The sequence below is a fragment of the Narcine bancroftii genome, chromosome 2, assembly GCF_036971445.1.
Source record: "Narcine bancroftii isolate sNarBan1 chromosome 2, sNarBan1.hap1, whole genome shotgun sequence".
Classification (NCBI taxonomy): Eukaryota; Metazoa; Chordata; class Chondrichthyes; order Torpediniformes; family Narcinidae; genus Narcine; species Narcine bancroftii.
Genome location: NC_091470.1, coordinates 275,999,308 through 276,023,350, shown reverse-complemented (window position 1 = coordinate 276,023,350; position 24,043 = coordinate 275,999,308). Strand labels below are relative to the sequence as shown.

At 44.1% G+C, this 24,043-nt stretch overlaps 1 protein-coding gene and 1 long non-coding RNA gene across 3 annotated transcripts in view; one reads left to right on the top strand and one right to left on the bottom strand.

Moving 5' to 3' along the window:
• Positions 1-1,446: 1,446 nt before the first annotated feature.
• Positions 1,447-24,043, bottom strand: part of rspo2 (R-spondin 2) — a 70,202-nt gene continuing 47,605 nt past the window's right edge. For both annotated transcript variants that reach the window (XM_069920989.1, XM_069920990.1), the window contains exons 3-5: positions 20,216-20,359; positions 18,705-18,893; positions 1,447-2,145 (exon numbers count right to left, since the gene is read on the bottom strand). In XM_069920989.1, the coding sequence (XP_069777090.1) occupies positions 2,024-2,145; positions 18,705-18,893; positions 20,216-20,359 (455 nt within the window). In that variant the 3' untranslated portion in view covers positions 1,447-2,023. The remainder of the gene's footprint in view (positions 2,146-18,704; positions 18,894-20,215; positions 20,360-24,043) is intronic.
• On the top strand, positions 2,228-10,924 carry LOC138755285 (uncharacterized). The gene is made up of 2 exons (XR_011352163.1): positions 2,228-2,506; positions 10,438-10,924. It is a non-coding gene; the product is annotated as an uncharacterized lncRNA (long non-coding RNA).

Sequence of the window (24,043 nt, the reverse complement as noted above, 5' to 3'; positions counted from 1 at the left end):
CCACCACCACTCACAACAGCTTTACAGGTCATTCAGCTTATATGCTCAGTGCTGCTCTTCTCATTCCATCCTAAACTTTTATTCCCTTCTACTTCATGCATTCAACACTCTCTCTGGATTCCTAATGAGGTTTATTTATGACCTTTATAAATTAGTCCCAATGGAATAGAGAGGTGGAATAGATGGGCTGAATGCCTGATGAATGGCCTGATTCTGCTCTCCTATGTCTTATGGTTTTATTTTATAGTGTAAGCATTCACTCCCCTATCACACAATGGATGGGTTTGCATTTAATGTGATCCCTCTGTGATCTTCCCTCTTCCACAGACTCTCCTGCAGAAGGTCATTCATACATTGATGAAGCTGGTTAATATTTTGATTCTCATTGTTCAATTCAAAATCAGTTCCCAAGACATTGAAACATCTCAGCACAGGAGTCCTTTCCTGCCATTGTGCCTGAACGAGCTGTGTGACAGAGCTCACTAATAAGTCCACTTCCCATTCTTTCTCCACACAGCTCAGTAAGTTTTCCCCTTGTATCTTTCCGCCTCCGTCCTGAATAGTTCTGTTGACTTGACTCCCCATAGCCTTCCCTGAACACAGCAACATCATTGCATGAAATCAGTCTCTCTGCCTCCTCTGTTAATCCTTTTGCTGGTCTCCTGGCCATTTCTCTTTATCCTACCCAATTTGAACCCTACCTCATTTTGAACAAGAAAATATGGCCTGCACAATTCGATGACTATGACTGACTCATAGAATTATGCAGGCCTTTCTGCCAAACATTCATGGTGACCGTGATATTTCTGGAGCTGGTCCCATTTGTCAGCATTTGGCCCTTATCCTTCTAAACTTTTCCTATGCATGTACAAATGTCTTTTAACAGTTGCAATTATTCCTGCCTTTACCACTTCATGTGGCAGCTCACTCCATGTACTTACCAGTCTCTGTGTGAAAAAGGTGTCCCTCAGTTCCCTTTTAAATCTCCCCCCCCCCCCCACCCCTCATTTTTAATGCATACCATCTTGTTTTACATTCTACCTGGTAAAAAGACTGCGACAATCCTGATTTTAGGAATCTGTGCAAGGTCACCCCTCAGCTTCCTAATCTTCAGGGAAATCAGAACCAGCCTATCCAGACTCTCTTTCTCAGTCAAGTCCGCCAGTCCCAACAACATCCTTGTGAATCTCTTCTGCGCCTTATTCCAGAACAGCTTTCAAAAGAAAAAAGCTTGTGAGTGCAAAAGGTTGGAATCAGCCAAAAGACTTCTTTGTGTTGAATTGACCTACAGCTTGGTCTCCGCAGATCCGAACCCCCCCCCCCCCCCCCCGGGCGATTGGAGTGGGGATCAGAAGTAGTGAGGCATTCCTCGACAGGCACTGCGGGGGAAGGGACGCAGCCCCGGCAAACGAGAAGCAAACTGTCAACAATTAAAGTGCAGATATGTACAGTGAATAAGTTTATTATGGATAGACTCAGCACTGTGTACACACCGTACACGGGGGGAGGGTGGGGGTGGGGTTGGGGAGCAGTCATTGCTTGGATTATATACAGTTACAGCTTTAAAGCATTTTACGTCGGTGATATCACTGAGACCTGCGCTGAGCGGCAATGCAACTGGGCAGTGGTTTGACACATGGGGAGGGGTCTTCCTGGAATGTCAGACAAACGAAAAGGCAGTCTCCATGTAACGAACAGTCCTCATCCTGCATATAAACAGACACGTCCAGTTCTCCACCTCGACAAGCAGGGGCTCACGTCGCCTGTATTAAATGGCGTTCCTGCCAACTTGCTGGACCAGTGGGTCTTCTGTAAAAAGTCTTCGCCACACCAAGCTTCACTGTCAGGTCGGACGGCGAATAGCAAAGGACTGATGTATAAATTAACAAAAAAAGCTCACGGACTTTCTCTCTCTCCCTTTCTCATCACCTGCCACTAACATCGTCCAGAGCAGTGGCACTGCCAATCGCGCAGGAAGGACGAGCAGCTTGAGGTGTTTTGTGGATTAAATGGTTGGTCCTTTTTATAGGTCAGTGATCTCTGATGGTTGCAGTGCCACAAACTGCTTCTGCTTCTGGGCCTTGCCACGAACTCTCTTCTTCCTCCTTCTGCCAGCTCCCCTCGCTTTAGCTTTAAGCTTTCTTTCTGCCAATGAAACGACCGACAGTCAGTGCATCACAATGGAGAGCAATTCACCCCACCACCCACTTCCTGTCTGAATCCCCCCCCCCCCCCCCCCCCCCGCCCACAAGGTAGTGGAAGGATTCGGACCCAGGAATCTTCCAACGATAGAAGACACCCCCCCCCCCTCCACCCCCCAGCAATAGAGAGAGAGGTTCCCCTCCAAATGTCACACGATCCCTACTGGGGAACACATTACTGTTCCTTCATGGCCCTCTGCATCCTGGCGCACCTGCTACGCTCGAAGCTCCAGCTGACAAGGAGTCCACGGACAAACGGGGCCACGATTCGTGTGTTCTCAACTCCTTGGAGCAATGGAAGCACGGTGAGCGTCGCGGTTAGTACAACAGGGCCAGCGACCCAGGACTGAATTCAGCGCTAACTCTAAGGAGTTTGAACGTTCGACCCGTGTCTGCGTGGCTTTCCTCCGGGTGCTCCGGTTTCCTCCCTCGTTGCAAAGACGTTCGGGGTTGGTAGGTTAATTGATTAAAACGAATGCAATGTGTCCACTGCCTGCTGAGAAACTCTAGGTCATTGCAGATCAGAGAGGAAGAGATTGGGGTTGGCAGGGAGTGATCTTGTCTCACAGTCCTGGTGGTCTTGACAGAGCTATGGACTGCCTCATGGTTCTGTACAACCTTGCTTGGATGAAGAGGTTCAGACAGGAGGAACCTGCCTCAACGCTAGTTTAAAAAAAGGTGTAAAAGGTGATCTCGTTGAGATCTCTCAGGGGGCTCACAGGGCGAGAGCTGAGAGCAAACTTCTACCTTTGGGGTGGAATGGTGCCACCCAGAACTAGAGGCAAAGTTTGCAAACCAGGGCAAGAGGTGGAGGACTTTCTTCCCTTAGCAACCCTTGGATAGGGGCCTGTGGAGACACTGAACATTTCGCTCTGAGACAGATGTTTGCCAATGAACTTGCCAGTGCTAATTGAGATAAAAATCACAGTCTATTTGTCCTGGGACAGAGATGGATTGGCATCCAATGGGTCCTACTAGACCCATTCTTTCCAGCTGTGGATGGGGTGGGGAGAGCAGGATGAGGGGTTTTCAGGGAGTTCAATGTGACTTGAAAGCAAATTGGCATCTCACATTGAGTGGCCCTGCCTGGAGGAATGAATTTGTAATTCACCTGACACAGGACTGTGATCCCACCCCTCACCCCTTCCCCGGGTTCACTTGTAAGCAATCTGAGGTAGCCCAGTGGGACACTCAGTTACTCCAATTCAAGGGGATTGCCTCTCAGGACATCTGACGATGGGCAGTGAAGTCTCTTGCTCCATGGAATCAGACGTAGCCTGGAAACAGAACCTTTGGCCCACTGAGTCAGTGCTAACCATTGACCACCACCCACACTAATCCCACACCAATCTCATTTTATTTTCTCTACATCCTACTCAAATGCCCCCATCTCCTGCCTATAAAAACTTATAAAACACTATGTTATATGGGAGGAAACTAAAGCACTCAGATGATCTGGAAGAATGTGCAAACTCCACACAAACAGCATCCGAGGTCAGGACTGAATTGTAAGCAGCAACTTCACTACCGTGCATAAAGCATTGGGTTCACTACCAGTCTGGGGAAAATTGGAGGGCCATTCCCCACCTTCTACTCAAGCTTCTCCTGTGGTCTGGAGGTGCAGTGAGGTATGGTACATTGGGATTCTCACACTCTGCTCCCTGCAGTGGGGACTTGGTATCAGCAGAAAACCACTAGGTGGCGACATCCTCCAGTGTCTGAGTACTGGCTTCACAGACCTGGCTCAGATTCCCATTCCCCATCCCAGCCCTAACATTCTCATCCCACTCCGACCTCTAATCCATTCCCACATTCTCACACCATACTCCAGATCACCCACAACATACACATGCAGGTACAATTCACTAACACATACATAAAGACACAAACACACACACACACACACACAAAACTAGCAGATATACACATGTACACTCACATACACATACATTGACACGTGTAGAATACAAATGTGTATGCACATGTGCATAGTTACACACTTGCAGAAACATATGCTCACACACTCACAAGCATACACACACACAAACACATACACATGTAAATGTGTTTGGAGATCCTGGGTGATTCCTGTCTGCTGTGATCCACACTTGCTCTGAGGAACTCATGCTAAGTTACATCTTGGATTCTGGGCCAAGTGCAGAGATTCCCCAGCTGTCCTGCACACTCAGAAGGAGCACTGATGAATGGCAGCAGGAATACTGAACAGGCTGGTGAGAGATCTGGCCCAGTTAGGATGGGGACAGAGAGATAGATATTCATGTCTGTAAACATTGGGACCTATCCTTAGGAGCATAGAACTCAATCCGGAGGGAATGGGGGGGGGGGGGGGAAGAGGAATTGATTTCACAAATGATAGGGAAGGATGGAGGGGAAAGTGCACCAACACTGAGCAGAAGAGCCCATGTCAGCAGTGCAGTCTGCTTCAAACACCCCAGACAGCCAGGAACCCACAGCTGCACTCACAATGCCTCCTGGCTCCTATATCTCACATAGCTGAAGAGGTTTCACCCTATGCTCAGCATCCCATCCAATCCAAGCTGTGAAGTGTCCAAGAACTATGAGCAAACAATGAGTTTTCAGAGGAACTCAGCAGGTCAGACAGCATTCATGGATACAGATGGATTGGGACCCATTATCAAGGCTAACATGGAAAGGTGAGGTTATGAATAAACAGGGGAAGGAGGCTCAGGGAAGATGGGGCACAGGACAAAAGGTGCAGAGTTGGAAGGGACAGAAAGACAGAGAGACCATTAGAAAGGGAGGAGGAGAAGAATAGTTAGAGAGGGGGGTAAAAGGAAAAGATGTTCCTGAGCTGTGCTGCTCTATGTTCATGATCTATTTTTACACTAATTGTGCTCTTTTCACAGTGTAACTCTTGTCTGGTGTCCAGTGATAACACCAGTAGCTCCTCCCAAACCCATGTTCCCCCATCTCTAAGAAGAGCAAGGGCTGCAGGCACAGGGGAACACCACCACCTGTAGATTCCCCTCTAAATCACCCACTGTCCTGACATGGAAAAGTGGCCTACTCCTTCATCATGTGGGTCTAAATTATGCAAATCCTTCCCCAGATGGACCACCTTGACCAGAAGATTAGGCAATTTCTGATCTTTCCACACAATGTAGACAAATTACCATAGTAAGGTGGTTACCAAAGATTGCAGCAGGCTCTGGATTTACAATGGGCAGAGGAATGTTTTATGGGATTTAATACAGAGAAATGTGAGATGCTGCATGTTGGGATGTCTAACATGGGTTGGACCTACACAGTGAATGATAGTGATCTGAGGGCTGTTGTAGAGCAGAGGGATCCAGGAGTACAGGCACATAGTACCTTGAAAGTGATGACACAGGTTGATAGAGCGGTCACAAACACCTTCTGCACATTGGCCTTAATCAGTGAGAGTACTGGCCACAGAAGTTGGAAGATTATGTGGCAGTGAAGCCTCGTTTGGCGTATTGTGTTCAGCCTCAGTCACCATGCTGCAGGAAAGGTGTTGCCAAGCTGGAGAGGGAGAAGTGAAGATTTACGAGGATGTTGCCAGGACCCAGAGCTACAGGGAGAGGTTGAGCAGGCTAGGGCTTTATTCCTTGGAGTGCAGGAGGATGAGGGGCGATCTCACAGAGGTGTACAACATCATGAGAGGAATAGATCTGGTGAACGCAGAGAGTGTTTTGCCCAGAGCAGGGGAATCGGTAACCAGATGACAGAGGTTTGAGATGAGGGGGAGAGATTTAACAGGAACATGAGAGGCAACTTTTTGTATATATAACGGGTAGTGGGCCTATGGAAGTGGATTGCAACATTTAAGAAACTTTTTCTGGGCCAAATGCAGGCAGATGGGAGGGACATTTGAGTTGGCGTAGACAGTTGGGTTGAAGGGCCTGTCACCACAATGTACGACTCGATGAGTCCAATGGGTATAAATGTTGGGTCCACATTTAAGCTGAAGGAACCTTAGAGAAAAGAATATCCCAGATGGGTTGCTGACATCAGCGGTTGCATGTCGTCTAGGAAGAGTGAGAATATGAAGATCCAATCACAAGTAAACACCTCAGCAAACACCCAGAGCTTTGTAATCTCTGTGCAAACGCAGAATAAAATGGGAAGGAAAATCTAGGTGGAAAGTAAAGCATTCTAATTGGAATACTTCATAAATAAGGATAAAAACAAAATGCAATTGTTCTTAATTCAATGCTCCTGTTACATTGGTTAAGTCAATTTTGTTCAAATGTTTTACTTCTTCATCTTTTCCATTGTTATTGGGATTTTTTTTTTAAACAGTGTCTAAACTTGTAAAGATTTGGAAAGGAATCCTGAAACACAAACTGTCAGTGGACATGAGGTCGTGGGACACCATCCTAAGGGTTAAATGTTCCACTCTCAGGGAAGCAAATTTTAAAAGCAAGTGGGTCTGTTGGGCAGTAGGAGGAGGAGAGAATGGAAACGCTTGCTGCTCTTGGGTCCCAAGCATTCAAATGGCATACTGTCAATGAAAACAAAAATACCAGGGCTGCCACGATCTTGCAAAGAAATACGCTGTGATTCTGATCTTCCTTCCCCCTCCCAAATTCCCCTCCAATTGCACGCATCGCAAGAAGATTGTGTGCCAAATGGTTGCTTTGAAGAGTTACATAATCCCTGCTTTTTGTTTTGAGTTATAACCCACATACTCCAGGAAGAGAGGAAAAAATAGGTACATTTGCGTGAATAACAGTCCCTGTAACTATAGGAATATTTGCACTTTCTACTGCCACAAACACAAGTGCTCCATGGAAAATTTAATCGGTCATTTGGCGCAGATTTATTCTTAGTCTCAGTGAAGTTCAGCAGTCTTGTCATGTGTTTTTGAATTTTGCAAAAAATCAAATCCATATATGGAAGTGTAAGCTCTATTCACCATGTGGAGGGTCCTATTTTGGAGAGAGCGAGGCAGAACAGAACGCATTATAGGTTTGTCAGATGTTGACATCACAACAGGATTCACAAGTGAAAGGAGAGGAGGGACCTATTGTCAGGAAAAGAGACGAGAGAGAGAGAGAGTAAAAAAAAACAAAAAAGAGTGGATCGGAGGGAAAATGATGAGACAGGCATTGATTGGGTCCAAGTGAGGGAGAAAAGTGATTCAGAGAGGAAATAGTAAAGGAGAGAGGGAAAGAAAGAGACCAAACTGAACATGTAAAAGAAAGATGGATGAGTCCCTCAGGATGTTAAGGAATATTGCATTTGAGAGAAAAGCAAGAAGTCAATAATCACAGCAGGGGAAAGGGAATGTAAGGCAGGCAGCATTCAAAAAATATGTCACATGCACGTTCACAGCCAGAAGAGACAGACAGAAACAATAACCAGCTCTATTAAATTGGAACAGAAACAGAAAACGTTTTCCAATTTCCAGCATCTGTAGTTTTATTTTTGGGGAGCAGACCTGCACTCCCCAGTTCACACAACTCACACAATGGCCAAAACACTCCTTCCTCTCCTGTCCTTCTACACTAGCAAGAGAAACACCACAATGGTTCAGGGAACAGGAGGATTTCCCTCAGCAAGTCCCAACATTCACTGAGTTCTTGACTAATTTTTGCCTCCGCTCTGTACGTAAAGGTCCATCTTGACAGATGTATGCAGTCAATTCAACCTTCTTCATTCTCAGAAGTCCAACAACCTTCCTCATCTTTCTCCTCAATATCCAACCACTACTTCTCTTCCTCAATAATCTAACAGCAACCACCTCTTCAAGAATCTGACAGCAAGCCCCTCCTCATTTAACCAATCACTACATCCCCTCCTCAATCATTCAACCACCCCTTCCTGAATCATCCAATAACTACCCCATCTCAATAATCCAACACCCCCACCCTCCACTCCCCAATCCCAACATGCCAGGTTCCTCTCCCAATCCCACAAAGGCAAGGTTTATCTCAGTAATTCCCATGTTGTGGGTATAATGGGACAAACTAGTAGAAACTAAAAGATGGAAAATGTGGTTAACCAACAATAATGAGTCAGTCATGTGAGGGACTTTTATTGCTGATAAAGATTAATCAACTACACCGTGAGTGTTGCTTGAATTCAGTTTGTCCACCACACCAATAACACACATCATAAACAGATCCACCAAACTCAGTCCCTTGCAGTAAAGACAAAGAAGTACAGAAACTATATCCACTCCTCACTACACCACCCATTCAAAGAAAACCATTTCAGTTTTGGCTTGCCCAAAACACACAGCTTCAACCTTTCAGAGGGCATTGAGTCCAACAAGTATTTTCTCTTGAAGCCCTCCGACCAGCTGGCTGCCTCACCACATTCTGCACCTTTGCACTGTGCCAGATTCCCTGTTGTAACACATCGAGACAGAGGGGGCTCCATCTTTTAATAAGTCTCTCCTCGCTGTATTTCCATTTAGCATACCAAGAGAGCATGGCATGTGACTGTGATCCCACTCCCCCTTTCCTGTAGTCATTCATACTGTTTGAAGTGGTGGTGGCACGGTTAGTGGAGCGGTTAGCACAATGCAGTTACAGCGCCAGCAATCAGGACTGGGGTTTGAATCCCACTGTGTCTGTAAGGAGTTTGTACATTCTCCTCATGTCTGCATGGGTTTCCTCTGGGGCCTCCGGTTTTCTCCCACCACTCAAAAATTTACCAAGAGTTGTAGGTCAATTGGGTGAAATTGGGCAGCATGGGTTTGCGGGCCGAAAGGATCTGTTGCCATGCTGTATTTCTATATTTAAAAATGGAGCACCAGAAAATCCTTCTGCAGCTAGCAACAGATCAAGGTGTCAGCAGGAGGTGTCAAAGCAAACCTTTGGTGGCAAGAGATCAGAACTTATGAACATCACAGTCAGCTCAGTGCTTAATTCCAGAGCTGGTCCTGGACCCCATCCCCATCTCAGCTGCCCACAAATTTCCATCAATCACTAAAATCAGTGTAAAATCTCCTTTGAACCTTGTTTTTTTGAGAGCCCTGCTTGAGATAGTCTCCATGCCTGGAAGGGAGAGAGTGGAAGATTTAAAGTTAGCCAGCCTCTTGCCCAGTAATGGTCAAGAGTGTGAAGGTGTTGAGTTTGCCCCCCCCCCCCCCATCTTACCGTATACTCCCACACCCAGAATTAATGGCAGCAGCTGGCTCAGGCCACAGTTACATGGGCTAAAAGCTGCATATAAGTGTCACAACTTCTGAAAAATGAGCTACATTATATGCATTCGGCAGCAACACGAAGTTGGACCATCTGCCCAAAAGGAAATTTGCAGGAATTAGCCAATTGAGGGAAAGGTTCAATAAAGGGTTAGCAATGTAAAAGTCTTGTGTTTCACCCAGTGAAGCTTTCATTAGGTTGTCTGCATGCGTGGTTGGTTCCTTTTAAGCACTCAACATTTGGAAGACTCACTGCAGCAGGGATAGAGCTGGTTCATTTGTTCCAATGCACTGGAGCATTTATTTCTGTGGGACAATGCTCATGATAGGGAACTGGTGAACTAGCCTGAGCTCAAAGAATAGGAACAGGAGTCAACCACCTGCCCCAACAAGCCTGCTCCACCTTTCAAGAATATCAGGGTTGATCTAGCTGTGGACTCAGCTCCACCTGCCTGTCTTCTCCCCACAACTCTTAATTCCCCTACTATGCAAAAATATATCCTACTTTGACAAATATAAGTAATAAAGCAGTATCTTCTGCTTCCTTGGACAGAAAATTCCACAGATTCACCACTCTCTGGGAGAAGTTCCTCCTCATCTCCATCATAAATCGAGCTCTCCTGAATCTTGAGGCTATTTCCCCTAGATCTAATCTCACCTATCAGTGCTCTCTTGTCTATCCCTCCCACAATGTTATATCTTTCTAGACACGAGTTTCCTCTCATTCTTCTGAATGCCACTGAGTACAGTCCCTGGCAACTCCTCATAGGCTCACCCCATAATCTCTGGAATCAACCTGGTGAACCTCCTGTGCACTGCCCCCAAAGCCACTATATCTTTTCTCAAGTAAGGAGACGAGAACTACACAGAGTGCTCTAGGAGCAGCCTCACCAGTACCCTGTACAGTTGCAACATAACCTCCCTGCTCTTAAACTCAATCCCGAGCCTTCTTAATAACCTGTTGCACCTGCAAATTAACCTTTTGTGATTTATGCACTAACACTTCCACGTCCCTCTGCACTACAGCTTGTTGCAATCTTTCATTATTTAAATAATAATCTATTTTTTCTTTCAAAGTGTGTTATGGACCATGGACTGGTCTTTTGGACTGTGGATTGTCATTATAAAGGATGGATTTCTGCTCAGAACTCTGTGCAACTTATGGTATAGCTGGGTGCTGACCCACCAATTGCTTGGAACTTTCGAGAACCAAGGGATAAGCCAGCTGTGAAGCAGAGTGCGGCATTTGGAGTGGCAGAACTGCAGTTGGAGGGGCAGAGGGCAGCTGGAGAGCTGTGTAAAATGCACATGCCTCATAAGTGAGGATTCTGAAGTTTACTGCAATGCAACATCAGTCATTTCTCCAACATTCAATATGATGTCCTTTGTTATCAGTTAAAGAACTGAACTTGGAAGTTGAACTTTGAGATTGAATACTGTGGACTGTTTTTTTTGGACTGACTGACGGGCTTTTGGGGATTTTTCCTTTTTGAATATTGGGCACAGACTGTAATGGTCTGAGTTTTTCCACATACACAGTGTTTATAAAGATATGATATCTGAATATTTGCTATAGATATTTATAGTGGGGTTAATTGTATTCAGACATTATATTGTTAATAGTCATTAATAATTATAGTGTTAAAATTTAACCCCTTTGAATTGCATCTTCTGCTGTTGCTAAGTTTGAGACAATAACAAAGTGGGGTCTCGTCTGGGATACAAACAAATTTTGGAAGCTTAGAGGTTGATTGATTAGTGATCAATCATCTGAGTCTGAATCAAGCTAGAGCTTGTTGAATGATGGAATTCCAGTCTGGTCTAAGAAATTCCTTTGGTAAAGATAATTAAAAGCTAATGTGTGCATGAAATAAACATTTTGACAAAAGGCTAAAAAGCACAAGTAGGTGACTATTGCCAACAAGTTGGCAATTGCTTCAGTTGAACTACAAATGAAAAAGGTAGAGAATGGGAGGAAAATTGCAAAATACTACATGGAAGAAGGAAGGTTTGACAACGAAGTGTTAGAGCAATTTCCCAAGAGTAAAACTTCTGAGATTAGAATTGGATGCAGCCGAGAGACCAAACAAGATTGGAATTAAGGATATTAGAACATGAGGCAGAGGAGAAAATTAAACTACCTGAGCTGGAAAATGACAGAAGAAGAGACTTGAGATCAAATTCTTGGTCATGGTGAGGGGTTTATGGCCACTAGAGAAGCAAGGTTAGTTCTTCCATTTGAGGAAGCTGAGATAGATAAATATTTTTAGCACTTTGAGAAAGTGGCTACGAATTTAAATTGACCACAAAACCAATGGTCTCTTCTGTTATAGAGGGTAATTAAAGGGAAAGATCAACAGATTGTGGAATCCCATTGTGGCCAAAGGGGTCTTGTTGCATCCCATCATGGTAAAAGGTGACTTGTAGCAAATAAAAGTCACTTCTAAAGGGAATTGTTGAACCGCATTGTGGCTAAAAGAACTGTGTTGGCCCATTGCCCAAAACCAAAGCTGGGAATCAGTATTTGTTGACAATTATGTGTGTAGCCACAATGTTTCCGGAGGTCATTCCTCTGAGAAACATTAAACCAAAGGTAATTGTGAAGGCTTTGTTAAAGCTTTTCACCTTGGTTGCCCTGCCTAGAGAAATTCAGTCAAATCCAGGAAGTAGTTTCCTGTCAAGCTTATTCCAACGAGAGGTTTATAAATTGAGAGTTAAGCAGATTGTATCTTCTGCATACGATCCAGAGAGTCAAGAGGCCTTGCAAAGGTTCCATTTGGCCCTGAAAAACATGATGAGAACTTATTGTTTTGAGAATGAAAAGGATTGGGATGAAGGGGTTCATTTGCTTGTATTTGCAGTGAGGGAGTCTGACCAAGATTCACTTGGTTTTAGTCCATTTAAATTAGTTTTTGGACATGAGATGAGAGGTCCTTTAATGTAATTAAAGGAACAGTGGGTTAATAATGATGTGCATTTAAATTTGTTGGATTATGTCTTTAAATTTAAGGATTGGTTGCATAAAGCTTGTGAAATGGCAAAGGAGAACTTAAAGGCCACTCAACAGAGTGGTATGATCGCAAGGCAAAGATGAGGAATTTTAAACCTGGTGACAAAGTGTTGGTTCTGTTTGCTACACATTCAAATCCCTTTAGGGTTAGGTTTTCAGGACCATATGAAGTTAAGTCTAAAATTAATGAGGTCACTTATGTTATTGAAACACCTAATTGCAGATGAGAAACTCAGGTCTGTTGTATAAATATGATTAAGCTATGTTTTGAGCAGGTGTCTCTCAGTGAGACTAAACTTTCACCAGAGGTGATGGTTATTGACCAGGATAATGAGGAGACAAACAAGTTTCAGAAAAAGTCACGGGACACAAAAATTGATAAGCCCGAGGTTTGAAAATTCCATGGTTTTGCAGGACCGGAAACAAAGTTACCTCATCTCCAAACTCCAGAAAGAAAAAAAAACGAAACAGATACTTTTAAAATTTGAGAATTTATTTCCAGATGTACCTCAGAGAATTTCCACAGCTTATCATGATGTGGATGTAGGTGATGCTAGACCTATTGGATTAATGTGGAAAAGCACAGACTAGTAGATCAGGAAATTGACTACATATTGAAGAATGGTATCATTAGAAAGTCTATTCAAATTGAAGTTCACCTTGTGTTTTAGAACTGTTAGGTTTTGCACTGACTATAGGAAGGTAAATGCTGTGACAAAGACAGGTGCTTATCCTCTTCTGAGAGTTAATGATTGTCTTGACAAGGAGAGGAAGGCAAATGTTCTTACTAAAATTGACTTGTTGAAAGGTTACTGGTGTCTTCTTTTAACAGATAGAAGTAAAGAGATTACTGCATTTGCAACACCTTCTGGCCTGTATGAGTACAATGTCATGCCCTTTGGAATGAAGAATGTTCTGGGGACATTTCAACAGATGATTAATTCTATAATTCAGGAGTTTAAGCCTACATTGATAATTTAGTTATAATGTCCTTGAGTTAGAAGAATTGTTTAATCGACTTTCAAAAGCAAATCTCACAGTTAATTTAAGTAAAAGTGAATTTGGTCATGCAACTGTTACTTATTTGGGTTATGACGGAGGACAGAGGCAGTTTGCGCCAGTTGAGGCAAAGGTTTTGACTGCCTTTGAGTTCCCTGTTCCAATTGGTAAGAAAAATCTTTGAAGGTTCCTGGGAATGATTGGCTACTATCACAAGTTTTGTAAAAATATTGGGCACAGACTGTAATGGCCTGGGTTTTTCCACTTACACAGTGTAAAAATATATATCTGTATACTTGCTATAGATACTTATAGTGAAATTAATTGTGTTAAACATTATACTGCTAATAGTCATTAATAAATATAGAGTTAAAACTTAACCCTTTTGAATTGTGTTTTCTGTTGTTGCTGGTTTGAGATGTAAGAAGTGGATGAATTCCTATTTACTCACATCTTAGACCATCTGCCCACTATCCACATCTCTTTCAGACTCATTTGCTTTTCCACTCAATTTAGTGTCATCAGTAAATTACATTCTGTCCTCTCTTCCAAGCTGTAAGTGTACATCGTGAAAAATTGTGGGCTCAGCACTGACCCCTGCGACACTCTGCTCACTACTGATTACAACCAGTCACACATTTTTCCCAACTTTCTAGCTTCTATTGGTTAACTAATCCTCTATCCATGTTGATACATCACATGGACAGTCCAATCCCATGCACCCTCATCTTATGCGGAAGCCTTTTATGCAGCACTTTACTGATCATCTTCTGGAAATCCAAGTGTACAACATCACCTGTTTCCCTCTGTCCACTATGTTCATCAAACGACTCCAGTAATTTTTTCAAACATGACCTTCCTTTCCTGAGTTCATGCTGCATCTGCTGAATGGAATCATTTCTATCCAAATATCTCACTATTCCTTCCTTAATGATTGTTGCAAACATTTTCCTGATAATAAACATTAATTTAAACGGTCTATAGTTACCTGTCTTTTGCCTAATTCCTTTTCTAAATGGCAGTGTGACATTCACTGACCCACACTGAGTCCAGAGAATTTTGATAAATTATCTCAAAGCCATCTATTATAACTTGAGAATCAGGAGTCAAATCTACCTTTAGACTCATTAGTTTGCTCTGCACTACCTCTTTAATGGTAGTAACTGAATCGAGATCCTCACCTCCCTTTGCATACTCAACATCTCTCTTTGGCATGGTAGAAATGTCCTCCACTGTGAAGGACAACACAAAATAATCATTTGGCCAAGGCCATTTCTACATTACTCAGTATTAATTCACCCTTCTTATCTTTCAAGGGACTTGCATTCACTTTAGCCACTCTTTTCCACTTCATATAATTATTAAAAAATACTATCTTTTTATATTTTGTGCAAGTTTACTTTCATAATCTATCTTCCTTTGTTATTGTTTGCTTTGTGATTCTTTGTTGCTTTTCTCAACCTTCCCACCACTACTGGCGAATTTCTACCCTTTTTTTGAATATTTTATCTTTGAGTTTCAAGGACTCATACGAATCCAAACAAATAACACAATCTTTCAATAATAGTATATAACATATGGAGCCTAGTTTTCCCCTACCCCTTTCCTCTCCCTCCCATACCCTAATACAACAAATAAAAAATTATATAAATTAAACAAATATAAAGAACCAAATATCGGTAAAATCACAAACCCTTAAGGGAACTTAAGAAAAACCCAAAGAAATCTAAGGAACAAAATACAAGAGCACGTCATCTGCGTCATGATCCCTTCATTGATCTCAATCATTTCATTTCACAAGTGGCATGGATTGTTGCATTTCCTTTATTCAGAAGGGGTAGAATTATATCCGCAAACTAATGTGTTATAGATGGGGATGCCGCACCCTAATGAATGTGCCATATTTCTTCCTTAAATTGTACGTGATTTTCTCCAGGGGAATACAACTCTGCATTTCCATATTCCATCGTGTAATATTTAGTTGAGAGTCAGACTTCCACATGACCGCTATACATTTCCTGACTACCGACAAGGTGACCTTCACAAACTGAATTTGGTATCTGGACAGTTTAAAGCTCGTGTCCATAATGTTCCCCAGAAGGTACACAACTCCAGATCTTGTGGAAAATCCACTTTTATAATTTTTTTCAGAATGTCCCCCAGGTTCTCCCAGAAGGAGAACCTTTGTACACTGCCAGGTTGAATGGATGGAGGTTCCAATCTCCACACCACACCTAAAGAACATTTCTGATTTAGATTTATGTAACTTTTGTGGTGTGAGGTACAGTTGATGCAAGAAATTGTATTGCACCAATCTTTGCCTGGCATTAATAACTGCTGTCATGTTGTCCAGACACAGGTCTGACCAGCACTGCTCGTGGATTGTTGTGCCCAAGCCCATCTCCCATCTTTCCCTCAATCTGCGTAAGCCTGACTTCAGGCCCTCACTTGTACATATTCCCCTTTCAAATTAGAATCTCCATGTCACTACACATGGACAGGGCCATAGACCATCCCATATTATCTGTTAAGAAAGATTTTAGCTGAAGATAGCAAAAGAATATTTTATTAGATAAATCATACTTATTCCTTAGCTGCTCGAATGACATAAGCTTCCCTTGCTCATAACAATCTTCGATAATCCTGATCCCCTTCCAACACCAGGTGTCCAGGATCTTATTATCCAGAGTCAGGGTATTAAATTTGTTCTGGGTTAAGGGTGCTTTAGGAGATATCCTCACCTTTATTCCAAGCGAATTTGTATGCTTGGATTTTTATTTAGGTGCCTTCTTTTATTTCCAAGGCTGGCTCTCCCCCCCCACCCCCCTCACCCACTGTCCTTGCTTTTTACTGGAGAATACTTTTGTTGAGCTCCCTCCTCCATGAATTTGGATTAGAAGATGGAGATACATGTTGAAGAGAAAGGAAATAGACTTGCTTCACTGTTTCAGTTAAAAAAATGCATAACTCTGTGATGCCAAGTGAAGAGCTGCAATTCCAAGACAAGAACTGCTCAGGGCCAAGTCTGGAAAAATGAGCAAATGCATCAATCGGACAAGGATAAACGTTCCCAAACTTGGCTAAATGACTTAAAGCTGTTTCATTGTCTGATACATCCTCAACTTTACAACAAAGTGGTCCGCACTCCAGCATATTCACTGGCCCCGAGAGTGACCAAATTAGCAGGTAGCAGAAGGCTGTTTTGATGACTATCTCCACTCTCTGAATGTTACCTCCCTGTTACCTGGGTATTGAAGTCATTTCTTTCAGCAGAGATGGAATTCTCTGCCAGTTGGAAATGAAAGGATAAACATTTCCAAAAAGAAGAGCTCTGGATATATGCTTTCCAAATCTGCCTGACTCCAGATGCTTTCTTCAGGAGTTACCATGACAGGGCAGCAAGCTTTACACCTGCGTTGTGTCATTGACCACCCTCTATATCCATCTTCCTCAGGAGGCCAAAAGAGGTCAAAGTTCTCTTACTCTACATTTATCCATGATCCAGGCTTTATCCTTCTAGAGCAGTACTGAGGGACTACCACACTGTCTGAGGGAGTGCTGCACAGGTAATGCGATGAGAAGGAGAGATGGGGTTCCCACCTTTGAACAAAGGCTCCACTTTTATTCTCAAACAGAAATAATATTCCATACTTCAGGAATATTGTCCTGGCTAATATTTTGTTTTAATCAAAGAGAGAATAACCCCTTGGAGTTTGCTCTGTGAAAATTAGCTGCTGCCCTTGTTAAGTGATGCCTACAGTTCACGGGATGAGATGCACTGAAATTATAGAGTTGAGTGAGCTGGTTCTGCAGACTGCCTTATATTTCCTCCCTCCAGGCGCAACTCTTCCAGGCATGATTTGGATTTTGTTAAGGAAGTATTGAACGCAGTGTGGTATTTGTATTGAGTCCCTGTACAAGTCTGAGTGGGATGAAGTGTTCTGGTAGGGACCACAGTGACCTAAATTCAATTGCATTAAATCTGATCTCACAAAAGACTGCAAATAAAACAAGCTTCCACTCCCCAGTCTTGGACAAAGGAGAACATGAATATAGCCATTGTATTTATGGGAATAAATACATCCTAAGGTGGAGAGAACAAACTCAACAGGGCCTTAATAACAGTGATCCTGGTTGGAACTTTGTTCATATCCAAAAATGTGCTGGAGAAACTTGGCAGGTCATGCAGCCTCGAAGAAGAGTAAAGGTAACCAATGTTTCCAGACTGAGCCCTTCATCGGGAATATATCTGGGTGAGCTCATGATTGTAAAGCGTGAAAGCAGAGGGGCTCTCACAGAACTCCCTTTGAAGGGAGGAAGACATCTGGGTAGCATCCCTTGGAGAGACTGGAGGTCAATAAGAACATGAGCAGCAGTGGGGTCAAGTGCATCTGACCCCAGCATTTGCAGATTTTCTTGTGTCACTCTGCTTGGAACCTTATTCCTTTACTAGGAGCACTAATACAGCCTTTGTCAGTAGGAGAGGTGAGGTTCCCACATAAATCTGTGTGCAGTACATTTTATACCTCAATGGTGGAATGATGTCCCAGTATCATAGCCCAGTGCAAAGAAATAACTGATCCAGGGAGTGAATGAAGAGAACAGTCTGCGAATTGAATTCAAAATCAGAGAAGACAAAGAGAATGGAAAATAAATCAATTGCATTTGTATAGTGGCTTTCAGAAGCTCAAGATATTCCAAGCCACCAGGTCATTCATTTGGAAGTGTACTTGGTATTATTATACAGGAAAATTTCCCACAGACTGCAATGGGTTAATGACCAAATATCTTTTTGAGTTGAGGTCTACGTATGTGTATGCAATTTGTACTTTCCCTTTACATTTGACCTCTCAAAGTGCAAACCCTCACACGTGTCCAGATCCCAATCAGTGCAGATTGGCAACATCACCTCCTCCTTACTGACCATTAACTGCTTTATTTCCTCTACAATCATAATTGCATAACCAAATTCAGCTCCAATGCAATCTGAGGCAGCCAATCCCATCGCTCTTTGGAGCTCCACATTACCACCAGAGAAAGCCACAAACCCCTGGACAGTGCTTACTCCCAGCTACAGCAAGGCCTGCAGACATATCATCTCCTCTGCCCACTGAAAATCAAGATTGGCACCCTAAGCTCTGCCCCTAGACTCTGTATGAGCAACACCCCAGCTGAGACCTCACTGAGAGGGTGAACTTAAAAAAACTGCAGATGATTAAAAATCTGAAATAAAGACATAGAAAATGGTAGAGACACTACAGGTCAGGCAGCACGTGGAGGGAGAAAGTCATTGTTTCAGTTAGAAGGGCTGCTCCTTCTTGAGAATCTGCCTTACCTCCAGGACAGTGCCGCTTTCCCATTTTACATCTCCTGGATTCTGCGATGGTTGGACAGGGAATCGTGTCCCTCGCTGGCTTCTTCACAATCTGCCGTCTTCTTGTTTCCAACCCCCACTTGTAGCCACATGTTTTGTCATTCTTTATGCAGGTTCCCCAGCTGCTCCACGGTCCAACCTCACAACCTTCTGAAGACAGGAGATGTGCAGCATTAAGAGTGGTCACAATGTATGAGGGAGTGAGGGTCCAGTTGCAACTTAGCACATTAACCAATCAAGCCCTCCCCTCCAAGGTGTGGGTATCCCAGGTGTCAGCGTACCAGACAGGGTAGGAATGAGGCAGCTAAATCTTAAGCAAATTAGTTAATGGCATGGTTAGCATTGTGGGTAGTGCAACTTGTTACAGTGCCAGCAACCCGGGTTCAAATCCCACACTGTCTGTAAGCAATTTGCATGTTCTTCCGGTGTCTGCGTGGGTTTCCTCCAGGTGCCCCGGTTTCCTTCCACTCGTCAAAACATATGGGGGTTGTAGGTTAATTGGGATATTTGGGGGCATGGGCTCATGGGCCAGAAGGGCGTGTTACCGTGCTGTATGACTAAATGTTTAAAATAATTTTTTTTTTTTTAAAGTCCTTTCATCTCGCACAACATTTGGAGCTAAATATTCCAACAGAGCACCAACAAAGGCAGGCGATTTGTCCTGCAACAAGACTCGTAGCTTTGATTTCTGAAAGTCAGCCACTGTCTCAGAAGCATTGGAGCTGACAGAGAGGAAGGAAGCAGAAGCATTATTTTATATAGCCCAGTATACGCAGCCCCAATATATGCAAGGCAGATAATACACATCCTCAGTATATGTAACTCATGTAAATGCTATCACCAGCCCTTGGGAGAAGAAGATTGGCTGTGGAGAAGGGAGAAGTTTGGACCATGAGAGAGTGCAGGAACTTGCAGGGGCTTAGAGGAGTAATCATGGTTTCATCAGCTGGGTTTTTATGCTCTCAGTTTATTAAACCATTTCAAACGATGAAGACAATCTAAAAATGAGACAGAGAAATGTTTCCTGTGTTTCTGTGAAGTTGGGCCATTTGGAGCAATGTCAGGAAAGACTTCTCCACGTAGAGAGTAGTGAGAGTTGGAACTGCCCCCTGTGAAGCTGTGGGAGACAGGGAATTTAGATCGTTCAGGGTCGATAACTATAGACTCCTGATCTATTTAGTAACTCTGAATTGTAACATGATTTGTTACAGATGTGCATTCCAGCTGTTCTGACTTTATGACAAATTCCATTCACAATATTGTTAAAACTTTAATACCAAGTCCAAATCACACTATTATCATGGCCACTGAAGTACTAATTTCCTGACTGAGCAAAACCACCATTGTTGGATGGGGCCAATTGCAAGAAAACACAACTCAATTTATTAGTCTGAATAGAAGGGTTAAACAGAACCAGTTGCTGGAAACATGCAGTATTTTCTCTGTAAGGGGTGTTACATGAAATCACTCACCCACACATTCCATGTGGTCTTGCAATGGTACAAATGCTTCAGGGCATTCTTCAAAGCAACGCCCCTTGTGCAAGTAAGAACCAGCTTTGCACTTTGTACAAAAGTCTTTGCTGAAACATGTTTCGCAATGATCTATTTTACACCCTGGAAGAGAAAGTAAAACAAATTTAAATCTACTATTGGAAGGCTGGAACAATCACGTTGAGTTTCTTGCAAGAATAAAAAGGATGAGAGAGAGAGGGGTGAGAGAGAGAGAGAGAGAGAGAGAGAGAGAGAGAGAGAGAGAGAGAGAGAGAGAAAACAAAAGTATCACCAGGTACTGAAATGGAAAGCAGCTGTTGTCTCTACCGTGCAACTTTAACTAAGCTGACCTGTCTCATACAGTATATGTATCCATGCTGCTACATCCCAGGCAGACCGACAACCTCTGGCACCACAACTTTGTAATTAAGGAAAATGGGGCACTCAGCTTTATTTTAAAACAAAAAGAGACCCGGTTCCCCTGTTCAATGCCAGTCCATGTTTAGTATTGTGAACCTGTAGGGCACTACCAGTAACCACAGAGACAAGCAGAGGAAACGATACGCTTTAATACACAGAAGAACCTTGCTGGCCCGGATTCCAGGATAGTTATGGCGGCAAGGGAAAGGTGTCTCGACCTTTATGGCCCAGGACCATGGGGGAGGAGTCATTCATGGGCGGGCCAGTTCCATATATACAAACTACAATGATAACTATATACGATGGAGGAAACATATCACCACAGAACCATCCTGGTTCTGAGAGCCACAGTGGGTAATATAACCTAAGCCATGGGCAGAGTGCAGGTCTAAGGAGCATCTCACAGAGGAAAGGGAGATGAAAGGGTACAGGGATGGGCTCCTCCAGCTTATGACCTAGAAGTGATTAAATTCAAAGTATCGATAGACCACTATTAGAAGTGCTCAGATATCGCAGAGAGCTGCAAGGATAAAGGAGGTGGGAAATGGACAGGGATGGGAATTAAAACACCAATGCATGTGCCAGACAGTGAGGGATGTGCAGGTCTATGGATTAAACACTCTTCCCCATGGTTCGAGAGGGGTGCAATAATATAGTGAGCCTGATTGGCATCTGATAGTCCCATCTGGATGGGGGACAGAAATATAGGACCCTTCTATGGTGCTAGGTGAACTGGCCATCAGCAGCCCTCAACTCCGTGGAATCTCCCTTTTTCACTGAGGCGATGGTAATGGTATGAGCTGTGCGGTCATCTCCGGCTCCTTCAGCCTCTCAGCCTCCTGTTCTCACCTCTGTGGAGAATACCAATGTTATCCACATCCAGAATTAGCAGTGGGAATGATTGAAGGATCTCGGGGACCAGTTTGAAAAGAGCTCATCACAAACTCACACATCACAGAAAAAAGCCCTTGGGCCACTGTCCACTCCAACAATCAAACATTATTCCTTTCCACTTCCCCTCATTCAACCTCTCACCCACACCCCAGGGGCAATTAATAGGGGTTGGTTAACCTACCAAACTGCATGTCTTTGGGATGTGGGAGGAAACCGAAGCACCCAGGGAAAACCCACGCATGAAAACATGCAAACTCCACAAAGTCAGTGCCTGACTTTGGGATCAAACCAGGGTCTCTGGAGCCGTAAGGCAGAGAGGATACAGGAGGTATGGAGCTTGTGTTGGATGAGATTGTGGAGGATGGTAACGAATTGGGATGCACAGTACTGAAGACATAGCTTCATTGACAGCCAATGAAGTAATGTGAGAGTGTGCTCATGGTTGAAATGGTAGGACTTCTGAAATTCAATCTGTGTAATGCAAGATCCCACAAACAATCTGAATTATAACCAGAATGTTTTGGTGATGCTGGCAGAGGGATAATAGTCTAGGTTTCATTACTCTAATAAAAGGTCTTTGGTGCCAGTGTCTCCACAGATGCTGCCTGACCTACTGAGTGTTTCCTGCCTTTTCTGTTTTGGCTTCATATTTCCTGGTGTTTCAATTTTCAGAGCTCCCATGCCTCCTGACATTGTGCCAAGGAAACCAGAGGCTAAATGGGCTAAGGGTCACCCTCTCATCTGACTTCAGATGATGCACCAATCACAGGGACATGCACTGAACAAGCCCATATCCTTCCGACAGAGTTGAGAGCATGGACCAACAGCATACCAATAAGCTCCAGAGCAAGATCAAAACTTAACATAGTTACAAGGAAGGCCTAAGATGGACTTTCACAGTAATGGTCATTCCTTGTCCAACTCCTAAATCATCTGACATGATTCAACAGACTATTTGGCACAGTGAAACATGGGCAATCCCCTACAGAGAGACATTAAAGATATGAATATAAATAGAGAAGGGAAGGGCAGGGGAAGATGGAAAAGAGTGTGTAACAGAGAGAGAGAGAGAGAGAGAGAGAGAGAGAGAGCGAGAGAGAGAGAGAGTGAGAGAGGGCGAGAGAGAGCGAGAGAGGGCGAGAGAGGGCGAGAGAGGGCGAGAGAGGGCGAGAGAGGGAGAGAGAGGGAGAGAGAGGGAGAGAGAGGGAGAGAGAGGGAGAGAGAGAGAGAAAAGTGCACAAGAGAGGTGGATAGAGAGAGTATTTATTTGAGTGTGAGTGTGTGTGTGTATTTATATGAATGTGAGAATGTGTGAGTGTGAGAGAGAGAAGAGATTAAGCAACAGAGAAATAGAGAAACAGAAAGACAGAGAGAACAGAGGTGGAGGTGGAAGGAGATTTTGAGGCAGAGAGGAAAAGAGGAGAGATGAGTCAAGGTGGGAATAAGTAATGAGGAAGTACTGTAGTTAAAAGCAAGGTAAAACACTGGGACAGCAGAGAGACAGCAAACACCACCAAAACCTAACTCTATTATAGTGCAGCTTGCAGCTGGTCTATACTTTCAGCACTGACAGTGACCCCCATAGTGACAGTGACCCACACATTGAGTGTCCGCTAGTGTGACAGTATCCCCACAGCGACCCACAGTTACATTGTCCCCCACAGTGACAGTGAAACACAGTGACAGTGACCCACTCATTGACAGTGACCACACCGTGACAGTGTTCCCACAGTTCCCCACTGTGACAGTGACACCGGAGCAACAGCAACCCCACAGCGACAGATACCCCCACAGTTAAAGTGTCCTCACTGTGACAGTGCCCCCACAGTGACAGTGCCCCCACAGTGACAGTGCCCCCACAGTGACAGTGCCCCCACAGTGACAGTGCCCCCACAGTGACAGTGCCCCCACAGTGACAGTGACCCCACAGTGAGAGTGACCCCACAGTGAGAGTGACCCCACAATGACAGTGACCTCAGAGTGACTATGTCCCCACAGTGACAGCGATCCCACAGTGACAGCATCACCCACGGTGACAGCGACCCCCACGGTGACAGCGACCCCCACGGTGACAGCGACCCCCACGGTGACAGCGACCCCACGGTGACAGCGACCCCACGGTGACAGTGTCTCCATAATGGTAGCGACCCCAGAGTGAACAGTGTCCCCCACAGTGAAAGGGTCCCCCACAGTGTCAGTGTCCCCACAGTGACAGTGTCCCGACAGTGACAGTGTCCCAACAGTGACAGTGTCCAGACAGTGACAGTGTCCAGACAGTGACAGTGTCCCGACAGTGACAGTGTCCCGACAGTGACAGTGTCCAGACAGTGACAGTGTCCAGACAGTGACAGTGTCCCGACAGTGACAGTGTCCTCCACAATGATCGTGCCCCCTATACTGACAGCATCCCCAGTGACAGTGTCCCCCACAGTGACAGTGTCCCCCACAGTGACAGTGTCCCCCACAGTGACAGTGTCCCCCACAGTGACAGTG